General features: G+C 51.3%; 1 protein-coding gene across 2 annotated transcripts; it reads left to right on the forward strand.

Annotated features, from left to right (window-relative positions):
* The first annotated feature begins 707 nt into the window (after positions 1-707).
* On the forward strand, positions 708-19012 carry mfsd13al (major facilitator superfamily domain containing 13a-like). Of its 2 annotated transcripts, none has more exons than XM_052022518.1 (7): positions 708-759; positions 1562-1808; positions 5170-5898; positions 8993-9147; positions 11724-11807; positions 14148-14291; positions 15631-19012. In XM_052022518.1, the coding sequence occupies exons 2-7, from the start codon at positions 1653-1655 to the stop codon at positions 15770-15772; spliced, it is 1410 nt and encodes a 469-aa protein (XP_051878478.1). In that variant the 5' UTR covers positions 708-759; positions 1562-1652; the 3' UTR covers positions 15773-19012. The 2 variants fall into 2 exon arrangements, with proteins under 2 accessions (XP_051878478.1, XP_051878479.1); XM_052022519.1 differs by lacking the exon at positions 708-759 and adding an exon at positions 1235-1330 and having other exon boundaries at positions 15631-18992.
* The last annotated feature ends 251 nt before the right edge of the window (positions 19013-19263 follow it).

A 19263-nucleotide genomic window follows, 5' to 3' on the forward strand; every position in this document is an offset into this window, starting at 1 on the left:
TCAGTATGTGGGGGGGTCAGTGGGGGATCAGTGTGTAGGGGAGGGGTCAGTGGGGGGTCAGTGTGTGGGGAGGGGTCAGTGGGGGGTCAGTATGTGGGGGGGTCAGTGGGGGATCAGTGTGTAGGGGAGGGGTCAGCGGGGGGTCAGTGTGTGGGGAGGGGTCAGTGGGGGGTCAGTATGTGGGGGGGTCAGTGGGGGATCAGTGTGTAGGGGAGGGGTCAGCGGGGGGTCAGTGGGTGGGGGGTCAGTGTGTAGGGGAGGGGTCAGTGGGAGGTCTGTGGGGGGGGTCAGTGTGTGGGGGGTCAGTGTGGGGGGTCAGTGGGGGGGTCAGTGTGTGGGCAGTCAGTGGGGGGGTCTGTATGGTGGGGGTCAGGTGTGGGGGAGGGGTCAGTGGGGGGGTCTGTGTGTGTGGGGGAGGGGTCGGTGTGGTGGTCTGTGGAGGGGTCAGTGTGTGGGGGGTCAGTGGGGGTGGTCAGTGGGGGGGTCTGTGGTGGGGGTCAGGTGTGGGGGAGGGGTCAGTGTGATGGTCAGTGTGTGTGGGGGAGGGGTCAGTGGGGGGTCTATCTCTCTCCCCCCCCCCCCCCCCCCGGTCCAGGGCTCCGGGAGCGGCCCCTTTAATTACAGCCACGTGACCCTCACTTTTTATGCGGCCTCGCGCCGTCTCATTGGTCCGTCAGCGACCAATCGGAGAGCGGCGGGGGCGGGGCGCCGCTCAGCTTCCGGCGTCGCGCGCTGGGGACGGTGGATACAAAGTTACCGGTGAGGCCGCGGGGGGGAAACCCCGGGGGGGGGGGAGACCCCGGTCCCCGGTCCCCGGTCCCCGGTCCCCCGTCCCCCCCGTCCCAGCAGAGACCCCGGTCCCATCCCGGGGGGAGGGGGGGAGAGAGAGACTCCCGTCCCGTCCCGTCCCGTCCCGTCCCGTCCCGTCCCGGGGGAGCAGAGACCCCGGTCCCATCCCGGGGGGGGGGGGTGAGAGAGAGCCCCCATCCCCCATCCCCCATCCCCCATCCCCATCCCCCATCCCCATCCCCATCCCCATGGCAGGGGGACCTGATGCTATCCTGGGGGGGCCCAGTGCTATCCCGGGGGGGGGGGCGGAGAGACCGACCCCAGGGGGAGACCTGGTCCAACCCTGGAAGGGGGGGAAGGGAGAATAGGGCGGGGAGGGGAGGGTCAGTCCGAGCCTGGGGGAGGGGAGGGGATGGGATGGGTGGGGAGACCCGGTCTGACCCCGGGGGGTGGGGGGGGGGGTTACACGGTACAACCTACAACCCCGCCACACACCCAACCGGCTATATCTGTGCCTTGGACAGTAGCCCCCTTCCCTGAGGTAACTAAACCTGTGCCAGGGGTCTGGTGTGGCACTTTCACACGAAGGATATTTGATTTTACCACCTCTCCCCTCAGCCTCTGCTGCTCCAGAGAAAACAACCCAAGTTTGTCCAACCTCTCCTTATAGCACCTTGTATGAGTAGCTTGGTGGGGGGGGGGGCGGAGTTCCATGTGTTTTAAGTTGATCCTTTTTGAGATCTATTTGAAAACTCTGCATCTTCTCCCTCAGGGCAGCCTCCAGGTTGTGTCGCGGTTTGCCTGGCCGATGTGGGGACGGGAAGTATTATCGCCTCCAACTGGGACGTCCTCCAGCAATCAAAATGAAGTTGAGCTGGCTGGGGATTCACCAGAATGCACTTGCCTACTCCTTTACAACACTGGGAGCTGCCTTAATGAACAACCTCTTCAGCTTCTACTACGTGAAGCTCTTCCTAAACCAGTACAGAATCTCTGAGAGAGACTTTCACCAGGCACAGGTGAGCTGAACCAACGAGCAGCCCGCTGAAGGAACTCGGTGGGTCAAGCAGCATCTGTTGGGGGGGGGGGGGAGGAATTGTCGACGTTTTGGGTCAAAGTCCTGCATCGGGGGACGCGTTTCTCGCCCACTTTAGAGGGATACTTTTCGGTGCTCAGCAGGGTCGTGGCCACTCGAGGTTCTGTCAGTGGTGGCTGCCTCTGATTCACCTGAGTGGAGGCAGGATCCAATGGGAATGGCTGGTTCGGTCACCCAGGGTCATTCCCTCTCTGCGAGGGTCCATGGCGAGGAAGGTCACAGATCCCAAGGGACCGGGAATATTGCGGCTGAACCGCAGAAAGGTCCTGAAAGTGAAATCTGTGGGCGGGGGGGGAGGGGGAACGAGAAATGCTGGAAACCCTCAGAAGGTCAGGCAGCATCTGTAGAGAGAGGAGCCGGTTGATGTTTCAGGCTAAAGACGCTTCATCAAAACCAGGAAAGTGAGAAAACAAATTGGTTTTTTAGTTGCCGGGAGGGAGGAGGGGAATATCTCTGCTAGAGTGAGACCAGGGTGGCCATGGTGATCCCACTGTTTGGGACCATTCAGTCAATTGATTAACGAGGATGGTAGTTTTGTTTTCTCTAACTGTTCTCGTTAACTTATTAACCTGTTGACTCCGTAACCAGTGGTGTCACCTTTGTTCTATCCATTTCCTCCCCACCCAACTTGCTTCCTCAATTCCCAATCCTGACGGAAGGTCTTTGACCTGAAACATCAACCCTGTTTCTCTCTCTCTCTGGAGACTGCCTGATGCTGAGTGCTTCCAGCATTTTCTGTGCAATGACTTCCTTCTCTGGAAGTTTGGTGGGGGGTGGGGTTCATTGCCTTGGCGACTGGGGCCAGATAGTGTGCACATGTGGGTTTTGAGTGAACCCAAGGTTTCTGGCCGGATTTTCCATATAATCCAATTAATCAAGTTGTTTCCCAAGCTGGAGACACAAGAGAGTGCAGATGCTTGAATCTGGGGCCATACACAAGGGCTGGAGGAACTCTGTGGGTCAGACAGGATGCTGCCTGTCCTGCTGAGTTCCTCCAGCATTTAGTGGGTTTTCCCAAGCTGGTTGGAATAGGTGACTGGTTGCATCACCGCCTGGTATGGAGGCTCCAATGCACAGGATCACAAGAGGCTGCAGAGGGTTGTAGACTCAGCCAGCTCCATCACGGGCACAGCCCTCCCCGCCATCAAGGGCATCTTCAAGAGGCGGTGCCTCAAGAAGGCAACATCCATCACTGAGGACCCTCACCACCCGGGACATGCCCTCTTCACGTTACTACCATCGGGGAGGAGGTACAGGAGCCTGAAGACCCACACTCAACGATTCAGGAACAGCTTCTTCCCCTCCGCCATCAGATTTCTGAACGGTCCGTGAACCCATGAACACCACCTTGTCATTCCTTTCTTTTGCATTATTTATTTATTTTGTAATTTATGGTAATTTTTATGTCTTGCACTGTACTGCTGCTGCAAAACAACAGATTTCACATCATGCAGGTCGGTGATTAAACCTGATTCTGAACTCGTCCATGGGCTGAAGACACGATGCCTTTTGTGACCAACTGGTTGAACATCTGGCGCCAACTCTAACCTCGAGCAGGCAGGTTAAGGTCCGACGGTGTCGGATGAGGCACTCGTTTTCCTCCCTCGCCCACCCGTCATCTCCTGAGGTTCCTGAGTCAGTGTCCTCATTCTCAGAGTGCAGCCAGTCCGTTCATCTCCGAGGAGCCTCGTCAGACCCTGCTCGCCTCTCACTGGAGGACGTCCGTGTGGGAACAGTTCGCCTATTGCAGCAACGTGTCCCAGCAGAATTCTGGGCACTGGGATTGGAACTTGAGTGTGGATCAGAATGTGGTTCCTGGGGGTGGTGCATTGGGACTGGGGGTGGAAAGGAAACCCATACACTTTTGTCTTGTACTTTGTGGTTTTAACCAGACTCCCAAATTCCTTTTAAAGGAGGCGGAATCTTGGAATGTTTCATGCTATGATCCAGAGGCTGTTCTGCTTGTGGATATTGGTAGTGTGTTTATTATTGCCATGTAAATTGGTTTATTATTGTCACATGTACCAAGGTACAGTGGAAAACATTTTGCTTGTTATCCATACAGATCATTTCATCACATCAGTGCATTGAGGTAGTACAGGGTAAAACAATAACAGAATGCAGAATAAAGTGTCACAGTTACAGAGAAAGTGCAGTGCAGGCAGACAATAAGGTGCAAGGCCACGACAATGTAGCTTGTGAGGTCGAACAGTCCATCTTATCATAGAAAAAGTCCATTCAATAGTCTTATAACAGCGGATAGAAGCCGTCCTTGAGCCTGGTGGTACGTGCTTTCAGAGTCTTGTATCTTCTGCCTGATGGGAGGGGGGAGAAGAGAGAATGTCCGGGGTGGGTGGGGTCTTTGATTTATTGCCATATAAATTGGTTTATTATTGTCACGTATACCAAGATACAATGAAGAGCTTTGTTTTGCCTGCTGTCCAGACAGATTATTCCATGCATAAGTACATCAAGGTAGTAAAAAGGCAGACAATAAGGTGCAAGGGCCATAACGAGATTGTGAGGTCAAGAGTTCATCTTTATTGTACTAGAGGTCCGTTCAAGAGTCTTATAGCAGGGGTTATTTTTAAATGACTAACCTGGGAGAGTGAGGGGCCTTCAACTTTGCTGATTAGTCCCATTTAAGAATCTTAGAATATACAGGGGCCATTAAGCCTATTGTACCTGTGCTGGTGCTGTGAGATACATATCCAGCTTTTTCCCCTTTTATCCCTGGAATGTTCTCCTTCAATCCAGTTTTCTTTCTTGGAAGTGATTGTTGAGTCTTCCCCCAACTTGCAACAACCCAGCGAGGATGTTGCCAGGACCAGAGGCACTGAGTTATAGGAGAGGTCGGCCAGGCGAGGTCTTTCTTCCTTGGAACGTAGGAGAATGAGGGGCGGCCTTATAGAAGTGTTTAAAATTATGAGAGGCATAGATAAGATGGATGGTAACAGTCTTTTCCCCAGGGTAGGGGAGTCCAAAACTAGGTGGCATAGGTTTAGGGTGAGAGGGGAAAGATTTGTGGGGCAACTTTTTCACACAGAGGGTGGTGAGTATATGGAACGAGCTGCCAGAGGAAGTGGGTGATGCAGGTACAACAGTATCATTTAAGAAGCATTTGGATAGGTATGTGGAGGGGTGAGGCTCAGGGATATGTGCCAAATGCAGGAAACTGGGACCAGCTGGGTGGGCACCATGGACTGGTTGGGCCGAAGGGCCTGTATCCGTGCTGTATTGCTCTATAACTCATGGTGGTGAAAGTATTTTGCTTTTCCCTTCAGGTGGTCTTCATGGTATGGAATGCCTTCAACGACCCCCTCTTTGGCTACTTGCAGGACAACTCCAGATTCCCGTGCTGCGCCCAGCGCCGCCTCTCCATCCTGTACGGCGCTCCCTTCTACGCCATCGCCTTCCTGTTGCCGTGGTTCCCGTGGCGGGATTACCAGGAGGGAGACTGGCTCTGCGGCCTGCACCTGGTCGTCGCCCTCTGTGCCTTCGACGGGCTGCTGACCTTCGTCCTCCTGGCGCAGTGCGCGCTCTTCGCCGAGATCTCGACCAAGCACGAGAACCGGCTGCTGCTCATCAAGTACAACCAGGTGGCCTCGTTGGCCGGCTCCTCCGGCGTCCTGTTCTGTGGCCTCGTCTCCAGCAACATGGAGAACATCTTCAACTTCCAGCTCTTCATGCTGTTCGTTGCCGCGCTGGCCTTCGCTTGCATGTGTTACACCGGGCGACACAGCGTCAGTCAGTACGAGCAAGGCGAGAGGTCAATGAAGGACAGGGTGGACGAGGTGGCCAACCTCTCCTGGTCATCTGTCTTCCACCTGACCAAACAAATCGTCACCCAGAGAGACTTCCTGCTCTTCATCATCATGAACTTTTTCCAGGTCTTCCACTTGGCCTTTCTGAACAATTTCATGCTGATTTTCGCCGACCATCTGATCCCCCAGAACCTGCTCCCGGCCTTTGTAAAGAGCATCATGTATGGTGCTGGCTTTATCTGTCCCCAGGTGATGCACCTTCTTTGGTATTGGTTTATTATTGTCACTTGTACCGAGGTACAGTGAAAAACTTGTCTTACAAACCGATCGTACAGATCAATTCATTACACACTGCAGTTACATTGAGTCAGTACAGAGTGCATTGAGGTAGTACAGGGTAAAAACAATAACAGTACAGAGTAAAGTGTCACAGCTACAGAGAAAGTGCAGTGCAATAAGGTGCGAGGTCACAACAAGGTAGATCATGAGGTCAAAGCCCATCTCATTGTATAAGGGGACCGTTCAATAGTCTTATCACAGTGGGGTTGAAGCTGTCCTTAAGTCTGGTGGTACGTGCCCTCAGGCTCCTGTATCTTCTACCCGATGGGAGAGGAGAGAAGAGAGAATGTCCCGGGTGGGTGGGGTCTTTGATTATGCTGGCTGCTACACCAAGACAGCGAGAGGTAAAGACAGAGTCCAAGGGGGGGAGGCTGGTGCCCATGATGCGCTGAGCTGTGTCCACAACTCTCTGCAGTTTCTTGCGGTCCTGGGCAGAGCAGTTGCCGTACCAAGCTGTGATACATCCAGATAGGATGCTTTCTGTGGTGCATTGGTAAAAGTTGGTGAATGTCAAAGGGGACAAACCAAATTTCTTTAGCCTCCTGAGGAAGTAGAGGCGCTGGTGGGCTTTCTTGGCCGTGGCATCTGCATGATTTGACCAGGACAGGCTATTGGTGATGTTCACTCCCAGGAAGTTGAAGCTCTCAACCTTCTTGACCTCAGCACCATTGATGTAAACAGGAGCATGTACACTGCCCCCTTTCCTGAAGTCAATGACCAGCTCTTTTGTTTTGTTGACATTGAGGGAAAGGTTGTTGCCATGACACCTTGTCTGCAACTCTTCAGATTACCCCCCTCCTCCCACCGCCCCCCACCCCGGGGAAGCTGGCTTGCTTCACATCAGCGTCTGGTTGTGTGGTAAAGCAGTCGTCCACCGCTGATACTTAGGGGTACAGGTACATAGTTTGCTGAAAGTGGCATCACAGGTAGACAGGGTGGTGAAGAAGGTGTTTGGCACGTTGGCCTTCATCGGTTGGGGTACTGAGTGTAAGAGTTGGGACATTATGTTGTAGTTGTACGAGACGAGGTCACACTTGGAGCATTGTGTTCAGTTTTGGTCATCCTGCTATAGGAAGGATGTCGTTAAGCTGGAAGGAGCGCAGAGAAGGTTTACGAGAACGTTGCCAAGATTCGAGGGCCTGAGTTACAGGGAGAGGTTGGGTAAACTAGGACTTTATTCATCGGACTGGAGGAGAATGAGGGGTGACCTTATCGAGGCGTAGAAGATCATGGGGGGCGTAGGTTGGGTGAACGCACACAGTCTTTTCCCCAGGGAAGGGGAACCAAAAACTAGAGGGCAGAGGTTTAAGGTGAGAGGGGAGAGATTTAAGAGGAACCTGAGGGGCAACTTCTTCATGCAGAGGGTGGTGGGTGTGTGGAACGAGCTGCCGGGGGAAGTGGGTGAGGCAGGTACATTAACAGCATTTAAAAGGCATTTGGACAGGTACATGGATGGGAAATGTTTAGAGGGATCTGGGCCAGACGTGGGTAAATGGGACGAACTTGGTGGGCACCGTAGTCGGCGTGGACCAGATGGGCCGAAGGGCCTTGTCTGTGGCCATCCTCAGGTTATTCCGTGCTTGTCCCACTTCCCGTAAACTCCAGCTTGTTCAAGACCCTGCCCGCGACTTCCAGCCCCTACAGTCTTTGTGTCTCCACTTACCACCTTCCAGCCTCTCCCCTCCCCTTCCCCCACTATGCTCCATCTGCCTCTTTTTATCCCCCCCCCCTTTCTGCTTCCACTGCCCCTTGTCTCCCAACTCTACCCTTCCTCCCCCCCCCCTTTATACCAGCTATCTCCCCTCTCCACTCTCAGTCCTGATGCAGGGTTTCAATCCGAAACGTTGACAGGTCCTTCCTCCCCCACGGATGCTGCTTGACCCGCTGAGTTCCTCCAGTAGACGGGTTTTTTGCTCCGTTCACGTGTCGCCACTATTTGGGCAGTGTTGCACTTGGTCGGTCAACACTCTCACCTTCATATTCCCTGTGGCCTCGCCCCCATTATCCATGTAATCTGCTCCAGGTGAGGACCCACCAAGGTACACGTGCTTTTCTAATTATAGCCTCCCGCTCGTCCCTGGATCCAATCACTGTGGGCTTTTGATTATCTATCCTAACATTGGTTTCAATTTTTCTCTTTCTCATTTCAAAGGAAGGGTTCCGGAACTGTAACGTTAAGTTTCTCTCCCTCCGCAGACACTGCCTGACCTGCTGAGTATTCTCTGGCAATCTCTGTACCCTACCTGTCCAGTGCTTCTGATGTGGTGAGACATCCCCGGGCACTTTCGCCGCTGTGACGTTTGACACCAGTCCCGTGAAGAGATGTTAGAACAGTGGGGGAAATAACAACGTTACAGATATGCAATGATTACTTGCCTGGAGAACTTCCGTAACTTCCTATTGTGTTTGTGTCAACAAAACATCACGGACATCTATTTCTCTGACTCCTGGTAACCACTCCCTTCTGTCCTTTCCTTCGTTATCCCTGATCCCACCAGCCCCCATCACCCCTTCTCTTTCCCCTCCCCTGCCCTCTCGATCTGCCCCTCCCCCACACGTTCCTCCCTCCGGTTCCCCTCCCCACCTCCTTCCCTTTATTCCATGGTCCACTGTCCTCTCCTATCAGATTCCATCTTCAGCCCTTTGTCACTTCCACCTATCACCTCCCAGCTTCTCGCATCCTTCCCACTCTCTCCCCTCCCCTCACCTGCCTATCACCCCCTCTCATTGGATCCACCTCTCACCCGCCCCACCCATTCCCCCCACATTATACCCGGCCATCTCCCCTCTTTCCAGTCCTGATGAAGGGTTTCATTTCCCTCCTTAGATGCTGCCTGACCCGCTGAGTTCCTCCAGCACTTTGTGGGTTAGATCAGTTCTCTAACTCTACGGTTAATGCACCATTTTATGCTTTTCCATTTGGCAATGTACCTTTTCAAAGCTCCGACCTCTGGGGGTTTGCAATGGTGCCCAGCACTGAATACCTCCTCTCTTCTGTCCCCAGCTCCTGGTGCTCAGCAGCCAGTCACTGCTGAAGAGGTTTGGTTATTACCGAGTCATTCTCTTTGCCTTCTACCTGGAGCTGTTGAGTGCGGGAGTCATGCTGGTCTTGGGCCCAAGTCATCACTACATTTTGTGTCTCTTCCTCGTTGGAAACATGTAAGTGATGGGTCTCGCGATATCCCATTGCCACGTCTGGTTATGACAGTGCAGTGCTTGTGCTACTGGATTACAAATCTAGAAAGCTGGGCTGTTGATCCAGGAATAAGGGTTCACATTCCGTCATCGCTGCCAGGGAAGTCAAATTTAGCCAAGTAAATAAATGAGGAATACTCTGGTTGACTCTTCTGGGTCCTGCTCCTGGTTAAAGGGGTACCCGTAGGTGTATTGGACCACTCTGGGTTACTGTAGAGGGTCCCTGGTCCCAGAGTGGAGCTCTGCCTGATGGAAATCTGAACTCATGGAGTTGTATAGCAGAGAAACAGGCCCTTTGGCCCATCACATCTATGCTGACCCTCCTGCCTGTCTATATAGTTCCATATCTTTCAAGTGCCTGTCCACATCCTCTTAAATGTTTTCACTGTCCCTGCCTCCTCCACCTCCTCTGGCAGCCTCCAGATACCAACTACTCGTCATGTGAAAGATTTACCTTTAAACCTCTCCCCTCTTGCCTTAAAACTCTAGGTTTAGACAGCCCTGCTGTGGGAAACAGACACTGGCCATCTACCCAACTAAGTCTCTCATTATTTTATATCCCTCTATGGTTTCCCCTCAGCCTCCTTCACTCCAGGGAAGACAGAACCAGCCTATCCGATCTCTCCTGATAAGCCCTCCAATCCAGGCGACAGCCTGGTGGTCTTTTCTGCACCCTCTCTAGCTTAATCACGTCCTTCCTGTAGTGTGGTGACCAGAACTGCACACAGTGCCCCAAGTGCGGCTTGACCGATGTTTTGTACGGCGGTAATGTAATGTCCCAACTCTTGTACTTAATGCCTTGGCTCATGAAGGCAAGCACGCCATACGTCGCCCTGTCCCCGTGTGTCGCCACTTCCAGGGAACCATGTACCTGCACCCCAAGGTCTCTGTTCAACAACACTCCTCAGGGCCCTTTCATTCTGGATCTCTCGCTGCCTTGGTGAAGCAGCCAGCATAATCAAAGACCCCACCCACCCGGGTCATTCTCTCTTCTCTCCTTTCCCGTCAGGCAGAAGATACAGGAGCCTGAGGGCACGTACCACCAGGCTCAAGGACAGCTTCTATCCGACTGCGGTAAGACTATTGAACGGTTCCCTTATACGATGAGATGGACCCTTGACCTCACGATCTACCTTGTTGTGACCTTGCACCTTATTGTCTACCTGCAATGCACTTCCCTGTAGCTGTGACACTTTGCTCTGTGCTCTGTTATTGTTTTTACCTGTACTACCTCAATGCACTGTGTACTAACTCAATGTAACTGCACTGTGCAATGAATTGACCTGTACGATCGGTATGCAAGACAAGTTTTTCACTGTACCTCGGTACAAGGGGCAATAATAAACCAATTCCAATTCACTGTGCAAGTCCAGCCCTGGTTTAACTTCCCAAAGTGCGTCACTTTACACGTGTCTGAGTGAAATGCCACCTACTGTTCCTTTGCCCACTTCCCCAGTTGATCCAGCTCCTGTTGCAACCTCGCGAGGACAACCTTCCTCACTGTCCACCACACTGCCAATGTTGGGGTCATCTTCAAACTTACTAATTGTACCACCTACATTCTCTCCCAAGTCATTAATATGTGGCAAACAACAGGGGGCCCAGCACCGATCCCCGCAGCACACCGCTGGTCACAGGCCTCCAGTCTGGTCAACACCCCTACACTTACCACCCTGTCTCCTACCACCAGGCCAGTTTTGTATCCAGTTGGCTAGCTCTGGATCCCATGTGTTCTATCCTTCTGGACCAGCCCACCACGTGGGGCCTTGCTAAGGTCCTTACAATGTCTACGAGCCTGCCCTTGTTTAGTTTATTATTGTCACTTGTACCGAGGTACAGTGGAAAAACTTGTCTTGCAAACCGATTGTACAGATCAATTCATCACACAGTGCATTGAGGTACAGGTAAAAACAGTAACAGTACAGAGTAAAGTGTCACAGCTACAGGGAAGTGCACTGCAGGTAGACAATAAGGTGCAAGGTCAAACAAGGTAGATTGTGAGGTCAAGAGTCCATCTCATCGTATAAGGGAACCGTTCAATAGTCTTATAACAGTGGGATAGAAGCTGTCCTTGAGCCTGGTGGTACGTGCCCTCAGGCTCCTGTATCTTCTGCCTGATGGGAGAAGAGAGAATGAGCCGGGTGGGTGGGGTCTTTGATTTATGCTGGCTGCTTCACCAAGACAGCAAGAGGTAAAGGCAGAGTCCATACCTCTTGGTCATCTCTTCAAAAAGACTCAATCAGGTTCATGAGGCATGGATTCCCATGCACAAAGCTGTGATGACCACCCCTAATCTTTTCTTGCTTTTCCAAATGCAGATAAATCCCATATCTCAGAACTGCCTTACAGGGACTGCAGGGGATGCGAACATCCTGAATTTCAGTTACGTGTTGGGCCCAGGTGCAGGGCTGGGGGTGTTTTCCCCCATTGCTTTGAGCCCTGTGTTCTCGGGGAGTCTCCCTGTTCTGACTGCTGTATGTGTATATTTTTTTAATGTGAATATTCTAATCAAATCGCCATCTCCACATTGTCTCTGCCAGGGTGATGGTGTCAGCAGCATTCAGCCTCTTCAACCTGCCTCTGGCTGACATCATCGACACCGACTTTCAGAAGTACAAACGCAGGTAAGGCTCGTTCCTGCTCACCTACGTCACAGACTGCTTGGAAATGTTGATGTGTGTCCAGCTCTTCATTAAGGAAGGTGTACGTTAATGTTCCTGAGTTACTTCGGTGTCTGTATCGGCAGGCTGTGATATCCCGGAGAGCTGGGATTTCAGAACCTACCAGGTTTCAGGTGAGGACAGAAAATAACTTAATTCAGGTTATCACACATGGCCAACTTTGTTAATACATTCGGATTATTACAAATCTGTCCACTCTTAAACCAAAGTAATTAGACACAATAATATTTCAGTGCTGATTTGTACTTTTTTTATGTTGTGCAAGTTATTGAATAATTTTTTTTCTTACTGTGTTACAAATAGATTCTGTGTGTGTGTGTCCTTTCTCATACGCTTTGCAACACAAGAAGCCATTTGGCCCATCGAGTCCATGTCAGCTCCCAGTAGAACAACCCCATCAGTACCATTCCCCCACCTTAATTCCCTGGTACTCTCTCACAGGCTCATCAACTCTCCTTTTAATTCTTTTGCCACCTACCTACACATCGGGGAATTTACAGCGGCCGGTTAACCCACCGACCTGCACACCTTTGGTACGTGGGGGTGGGGGGAGTTGGAGCACCCAGGGGAAACCCACCCAGTCACAGGGAGAACGTGCAAACTCCACACAGACAGTGCCGGAGGTCGGGATTGAACCCGGGTCTCTGGTACTGTGAGGCAACGGCTCGACCCACTGTGCTGCTTTCTGTTTGCTCTCTGGTTGTGGAGAAATCCTGGATGTTTGGCGATTTGCTGCTGGAAGAGTTGTTGTTGGCTGAGGAGGGGGTGAGAATACAGTAAACCAACATTCTTGGGTGATTTGCATGGACAATGTATAGTTATTTTTTTAATATGGAGAGTATATAATATACAAGGTCTTTTTTTCCTTGGAACATAGAATGAGGGGGCGACCTTATGGAAGTATAATGAGAGGCATAGATAAGGTGGATGGGAACAGTTTTTTCCCCGGGGTAGGGGAGTCCAAAACTAGGGGGCATGAATTTAGGGTGAGAGGGGAAAGATTTAAAAGGGACCTGAGGGGCAACTTTTTCACACAGAGGGTGGTGAGTGTATGGAACGAGCTGCCAGAGGAAGTGGGTGAGGCAGGTACAATAGTGTCATTTAAGAAGCACTTGGATAGGTGCATGGAGGGGTGGGCTTGGAGGGATAGGGGTCGAATGCAGGAAATTGGGACTAGGTGGTCAGCATGGACTGGTTGGGCCAAAGGGCCTGTATCGTTGCTGATTCACTGCATGACTCTGGCTCTAAAAGTGCCCCATGTCCTTCACAAACCATCCTTTTATTTAAATTTGCCATTCTTGCATCAATCAGTGACAACGCTTGCCTGAGGGGGTGGTGGAGGCAGAGAGACCTACCACATATAAGCATCGAGACAAGTACATGAAGCACTGTGGTATCGAAGGCCATGCAACGAGTGCTGGAAAATCGGATTAGTGTGGGTGGATACTCCATGTTCAGCACGTTCATGGTGGGCTGAAGGGCCTGTCTCTGTGCTGTGTGGCTCTGAGTTCGTTAACGGCGCGGTCCTGGGAGATCCTGAAATGAATGTGAAAGGTGCTACAGAAATGCAAGCTCTTTTTTTAATAGACGAATACTTTCTGTGTGAGAAACAAAGGACTGCAGATGCTGGAATCTAGATTCCCCCGGGTGCTCCGGCTTCCTCCCACATCCCAAAGGCACGCGGGGTGGGTTAATTGGCCGCTGTAAACTGCCCACCCCACCCCCCCCCATGTGTAGGTAGGTGGCAAAAGAATTAAAAGAGAGTTGATGGGCCTGTGAGAGAGTACCAGGGAAATGTGGATAGTCAGAGGCTTTTCCCCGGGGCTGAAATGGTGGCCACAAGAGGACACAGGTTTAAGGTGCTGGGGAGTAGGTACAGAGGAGATGTCAGGGGTAAGTTTTTTACTCAGAGAGTGGTGAGTGTGTGGAATGGGCTGCCAGCAACAGTGGGGGAGACGGATACGATAGGGTCTTCTAAGAGACTTCTGGATTGGTACATGGAGCTTAGAAAAATAGAGGGCTATGGGTAAGCCTAGTAATTTCTAAGGTAGGGACATGTTCGGCACAACTTTGTGGGCTGAAGGGCCTGTATGTGCTGTAGGTTTTCTATGTTTCTAAATAAGGTGGGGGAATGGGACCGATGGGATTGTTTTGCTGGGAGCTGACATGGACTCGATGAGCCGAATGGTTTCTTGCATTGCAAAAGGTACGAGACAGGACACACACACACAATGTACATTCCGGGCAGTGTAATAGAATCAGTTGTGTTCCCCCCTGCCCCAGCTTCCCTCTCTCCTCCATGGTGTTTGGAACCAATGCTCTGTTTACGAAGCCAGCCCAGTCTCTCGCCCCGATGCTGGTTGTGACCATACTCAACCAGTTCAACTACGAAAAGCTGAAGGATGACTTTACACTGACGGACCAAAGGTGAGAACGCAGAAGGTCAGCGGAACCATTTGCCGATATTATTACTAAAACCAGAAGATGCTGGAACCTTTCAGCAAGTTTGGAGAAGAACCAGTTAACGTTTCAGGTTATCAGATCCTCAGCATCTTTAATTTTCAATTTTTTTATTCCTGAAAATTTTTAAAATTTTGTATGTCTTCCCTTTTAAAAACCAGACTTTTATCTATCAGTTATTTTTAACCCTGTTTTTATTTTTATTATTTCATCTGACCTCTTACCTTAATGAATAAACAGTTGAGAGATCAGGGCAATAACATAGAACAGTACAGCACAATACAGGCCCTTTGGCCCACAATGTTGTGCCAACCTTTAAACCTCGCCTAAGACTATCTAACCCCTTCCTCCTGCATATCCCTCTATTTTGAATTCCTCCATATGCTTATCTAGTAATCTCTTGAATTTGACCAATGTACCTGCCACCACCACCACCCCAGGCAGCGCATTCCACACCCCAACCGCTCTCTGGGTAAAAAACCTTCCTCTGATATCCCCCTTGAACTTCCCACCCATTACTTTAAAGCCATGCCCTCTTGTATTGAGCATTTTGTACAGGCGCTGGCTGTCCACTCTATCTATTCCTCTTAATATTTTGTACACCTCTATCATTGTCTCCACAATCTTTCATCAGACGAACTCTTAGTTCAGGTCTGTGTTCCCTCGTTCAGTACTTGCCATTCACTTCACCACGTGTTTCTTTCAGAGTAAAATGGCATCAAAAACATTGATCTAAATGTCTCCACAGCCTCCCTTTCACTCTCTGAAAGCTCCTCCACCCACAGCTCTGTGGCCCCTGGGTTGATCACTTGTTTTCAGTTTTGTTTTGTTGTTGGACATGCCTTCAGTTGGCTTGGCCCCAAGCCCTGAGGTTTCCCACCTTTAACCTTGCCTCTGTGCCCAGCCCAATGTCTTCCTTTGTTTCGGCTTTCTGGAATACTTTGCTCTGTTAAAGTCACCGTAGAAGCAGAAGTTAACAATCCTGCTTGAGAAGCCAATTCTGTCCCATTTTTTTTGGGCAGGCATGGTAGTGTAGCGGTTAGCGTAATGCTATTACAGCGCCAGTGACCAGCGTTCAATTCCGGCCCTGTCTGTAAGGAATTTGTACGTTCTCCCTGTGTCCGCGTGGGTTTCCTCCGGGTGCTCTGGTTTCCTCCCACATTCCAAAGACGTATGGGTTAGGAAGTTGTGGGCATGGTATGTTGGCGCCGGAAGCGTGGCGACACTTGTGGGCTGCCCCCACTCTATGCAAAAGATGCATTTCACTGTGTATTTTGATGTACATGTCCTGTATCTTATCTTGCAGTGCTTTGGAAGACCTTCACGGGGCCATGTTTTGGCTCATCTGCCTGACTCCCATGTGCATTGCGGCTCTGCAGATCCTGGCGTGGAGCCCCTTTTCCATCCGGGAAAGTCACTCCAACATTCCAAAGTATATTGAATCCTAAACACCAGCAATCCTTAATATGAAGAACGAAGGTCTTTACACCCCTGGAGTTGAGCTTGGACATTGGGGATCATTGTTGTAGTAGTGACAGAAGAGGTAGTAACACTTTTAATTTGGGTTTCTTTTTGCTCGTTCTTGAGACTTGGGCATCACTGTCAGGGGTCTTGTTGATGCCACCCACTCTCTGTGAGAACACGTTGCCTTTGACAGTTTGAAGCCATTTCGTGTCGTTTGATGGGAAGCTCCTGGAGTTTGAGCCAGTGACAATGACAGAAGAGTGATTGAATACCCCAGCTGGGGCAGTGTGGGGTGGGGTAGAGTCTGGAGGTGATGGTATAACTAGGGGTCCACTGCCCTTGTCCTCTGGGGTGGATTTGGGAGGCACTTAAGACATCTTGGCAAGTAGTTGGAAAATAGTGTCGGATGGAGATGGTGAGGGGACTCCCAATTACGTGGGCTGCTTTGCCCTGGATAATATTCCTGGTTGCAGTCGCAGTCATAAACACTTGGGCAAGCGGAGAACACTCCGTGCTCGGGGCCGCAAGAAACTGCAGAGAGTTGTGGACACAGCCCAGCACAGCACGGAAACCAGCCTCCCCTCCATGGACTCTGTCTACACTTCTCGCTGCCTCGGTAAAGCAGCCAACATAATCAAAGACCCCACCCACCTCAGACACTCTCTGTTCTCCCCCCTCCCATCGGGCAGAAGATACAAAAGCCTGAAAGCACGTCCCACCAGGCTCAAGGACAGCTTCTATTGAACGGTTCTCTAGTAGGATAAGATGGACTCTTGATATCACAATCTTGGAGTCTGACTGAGAGAAACAGGAATGTGATTTGTCTCTGTTCTGGCAGAACCCCAACAACCTAAACCCCCGAGGGACCCCAACAAGGCATGTTGCCCCACTGCCCACACCCCGTCCCCAACACCAAGCCCCAGCCCAGTCCCAAAGGGTCTAACAGCCAAGGCACCATCCCATCCCCAACAGGCTGATGACCACAGCACCAGTAATCTCCCACTGCCCACCCCCCCCAGTGCCCCCAAACTCCTCAACCCACCGCCAATGACCAATCCCCGGACACTGGATTCGAAGGCAAATTAGAGCTGTAAGTCTGAGCATCACTGACACCAGCCTCCTGAGTTACTCAGCTTGATGGCATGGACTGGTTGGGCCAAAGGGCCTGTGTCTGTGCTGTATTGCTCTATGACTGTTCCTCCAGCAACGTCAGTTCACTGATTTGGCCTGAACTCTCAGATATCAGCCCAGCCTGGGTGCAAAAAGGCAAATGGAGTTGGACTTGGGGAACAAAGACGTGGCCCAGATCAAAGCAGCAGCGAGGGTAACCTCCGACGGTGAGAACAAACGTCCTGCTGCCTGTTAACTGACCCTCTAACCCTAGTGGGTCCTGATCCAAACCAACACATCCCAAAGCTCAAAGCCATCCCTCAGTCCCCAGTAGAGTTGCAATTGGTTTATTTTTGTCACTTGTACCAAGGTCCAGTGAAAAACTTGCATACATCACATTCCTGTTTCTCTCAGACAGACTCCATCCTTTCTGTAGTCACCACCAGAGCTGGTCAGAATGGTCAATCGGTCAATGACATTGGAATTGATTTATTATTGTCATATGTACTGAGGTACAGTGAAAAACTTGTCTTGCATACCATCCATACAGATCAATTCATTACACAGTGCATTGAGGCAGTACAAGGTAAAACAATAACAGAATAAAGTGTCGCAGTTACAAGAAAGTGCAGTGCAGGCAGACAGTAAGGTGCAAGGGCCACTACGAGGTAGATTGTGAGGTCGTCGGTGGGCAGCGAACACACGAGGAGGGAATTGTGTGGAAGCGCTGGGATGGGCCATTGTCTGCATAGCGATGCAGTTGGTAGAGCCACTGCCTCTCGGCTCCGGTGACCCCGGTTCAATCCTGACCACCGGTCCTGTGTGGAGTTTGCACATCCTCCCCGTGTCTGTGTGGGTTTCCCCCTGGGGGCTCCGGTTTCCTCCCGTGTCCCAAAGACGCGCAGGTTAATTGGCCGCTGTAAATTGCTCCTGGCGTGTGGGTGAGGGGTAGAATCTAGGGGGAGTTGGTGGGAATGTGGGGAGAATAAAATGGGGTCGGTGTAAGTGGGTGCTTGAGGTTGGCATGGACTTGGTGGGGTGAAGGACCTGTTGTATGGCTCGGACAGCACTGGGACAGAGCAAACTTGCCACATCCAGTACATTGGAGACGATGGACTTCAGAGGTGGGAAGGCCAACGATCCCAACGATGATTGGGGAGTGTGACTCTGCAGCCATGTGTGGTCGAGGGCTGGTGTGATCAGGGCCGTTGGCGCAAGTGTCCCCCTGGATTAGTTTGTGAAGTTATTTCCCTAACACGAATCCCCGAGTGAGTCGGTGAGGATTACATTGTTGGATAGCCCATGGGCTGTGCCGGCCGCTGCGAGAACCTGCCCAGGAATGAGCGACCTGAGGGTTGGCTGTTGTTGGGCAGGTCTTGTTTCACTTTCATTCCCACGAAGAAGGGATCTAGCTCTTCACATAACCAAACAGTACAGGGTGGGGGTCTCCCTACCTCGTGCAACATTCCCAATGAAATACAGAAACTGCTTAATTCCATGTTACAGAAGTTTGAACCTTCCAGCTGAGGGTGAAAGGGGAAAGGTTTAGGGGGAACTTCTTCACTCAGAGTGGTGGGAGTGTGGAATGAGCTGACATGGTAAACGTGGGCTCACTCTCAAATTTTAAGAATAAATTGGATGGATACATGGACGGGAGAGGTCTGGAAGGTTATGGACTGGGTGCAGGTCAATGGGACTAGCGGAATAAAGTTTCCGCACAGACTAGAAGGGCCGAATGGCCTGTTTTCTGTGCTGTAGTGTTCCATGGTTCTACGGAACAGAACTGTACTGAGCTTGTTCCAACCCTTTCTCGGTGGGTATCCTTGTTTTGGAAAGGGCAGTGCCTTTCCCATCCTGGGAAGGAGAATGGGGGTGAAATCCTACAGTGTTTCTCTGCCGATGAATAACTGGAAGTGTTGCCAGGTGACACCCAATCTCCATGCAGCAGGCAGCTGGGGTGTCTAACTTCTGATGAGGGTGGTGTTCTGTGAGGGCTCTTTCAAATGATTCAACTGCCTTCTCGGGTATTTCAGAGTAAATGTCTGGGGTGAAACACATCAATGTCTTAAAAAATCAGCAGATTTTTAGGTGCAATAAAAAGAATGTGGTTTGGTATTGGCGTCTGGATGTTTTTTTATTTACTAAAATTACAAAGCAAACACATAAACATATGAGCCCACAGTCAGGTGTAGTTATTGTATCCGGTCACGGGGAGGGGTGCAGTCACTGCGTCCGGTCACGGGTAGGGGTGCGGTCACTGCGTCCGGTCACAGGGAGGGGTGCGGTCACTGTGTCCGGTCACGGGGAGGATTGCGGTCACTGCGTCCGGTCAGGGGGAGGGGGTAGGGTGCGGTCACTGCGTCCG

This window comes from Pristis pectinata, chromosome 8 (assembly GCF_009764475.1).
Source record: "Pristis pectinata isolate sPriPec2 chromosome 8, sPriPec2.1.pri, whole genome shotgun sequence".
Taxonomy (NCBI): Eukaryota; Metazoa; Chordata; class Chondrichthyes; order Rhinopristiformes; family Pristidae; genus Pristis; species Pristis pectinata.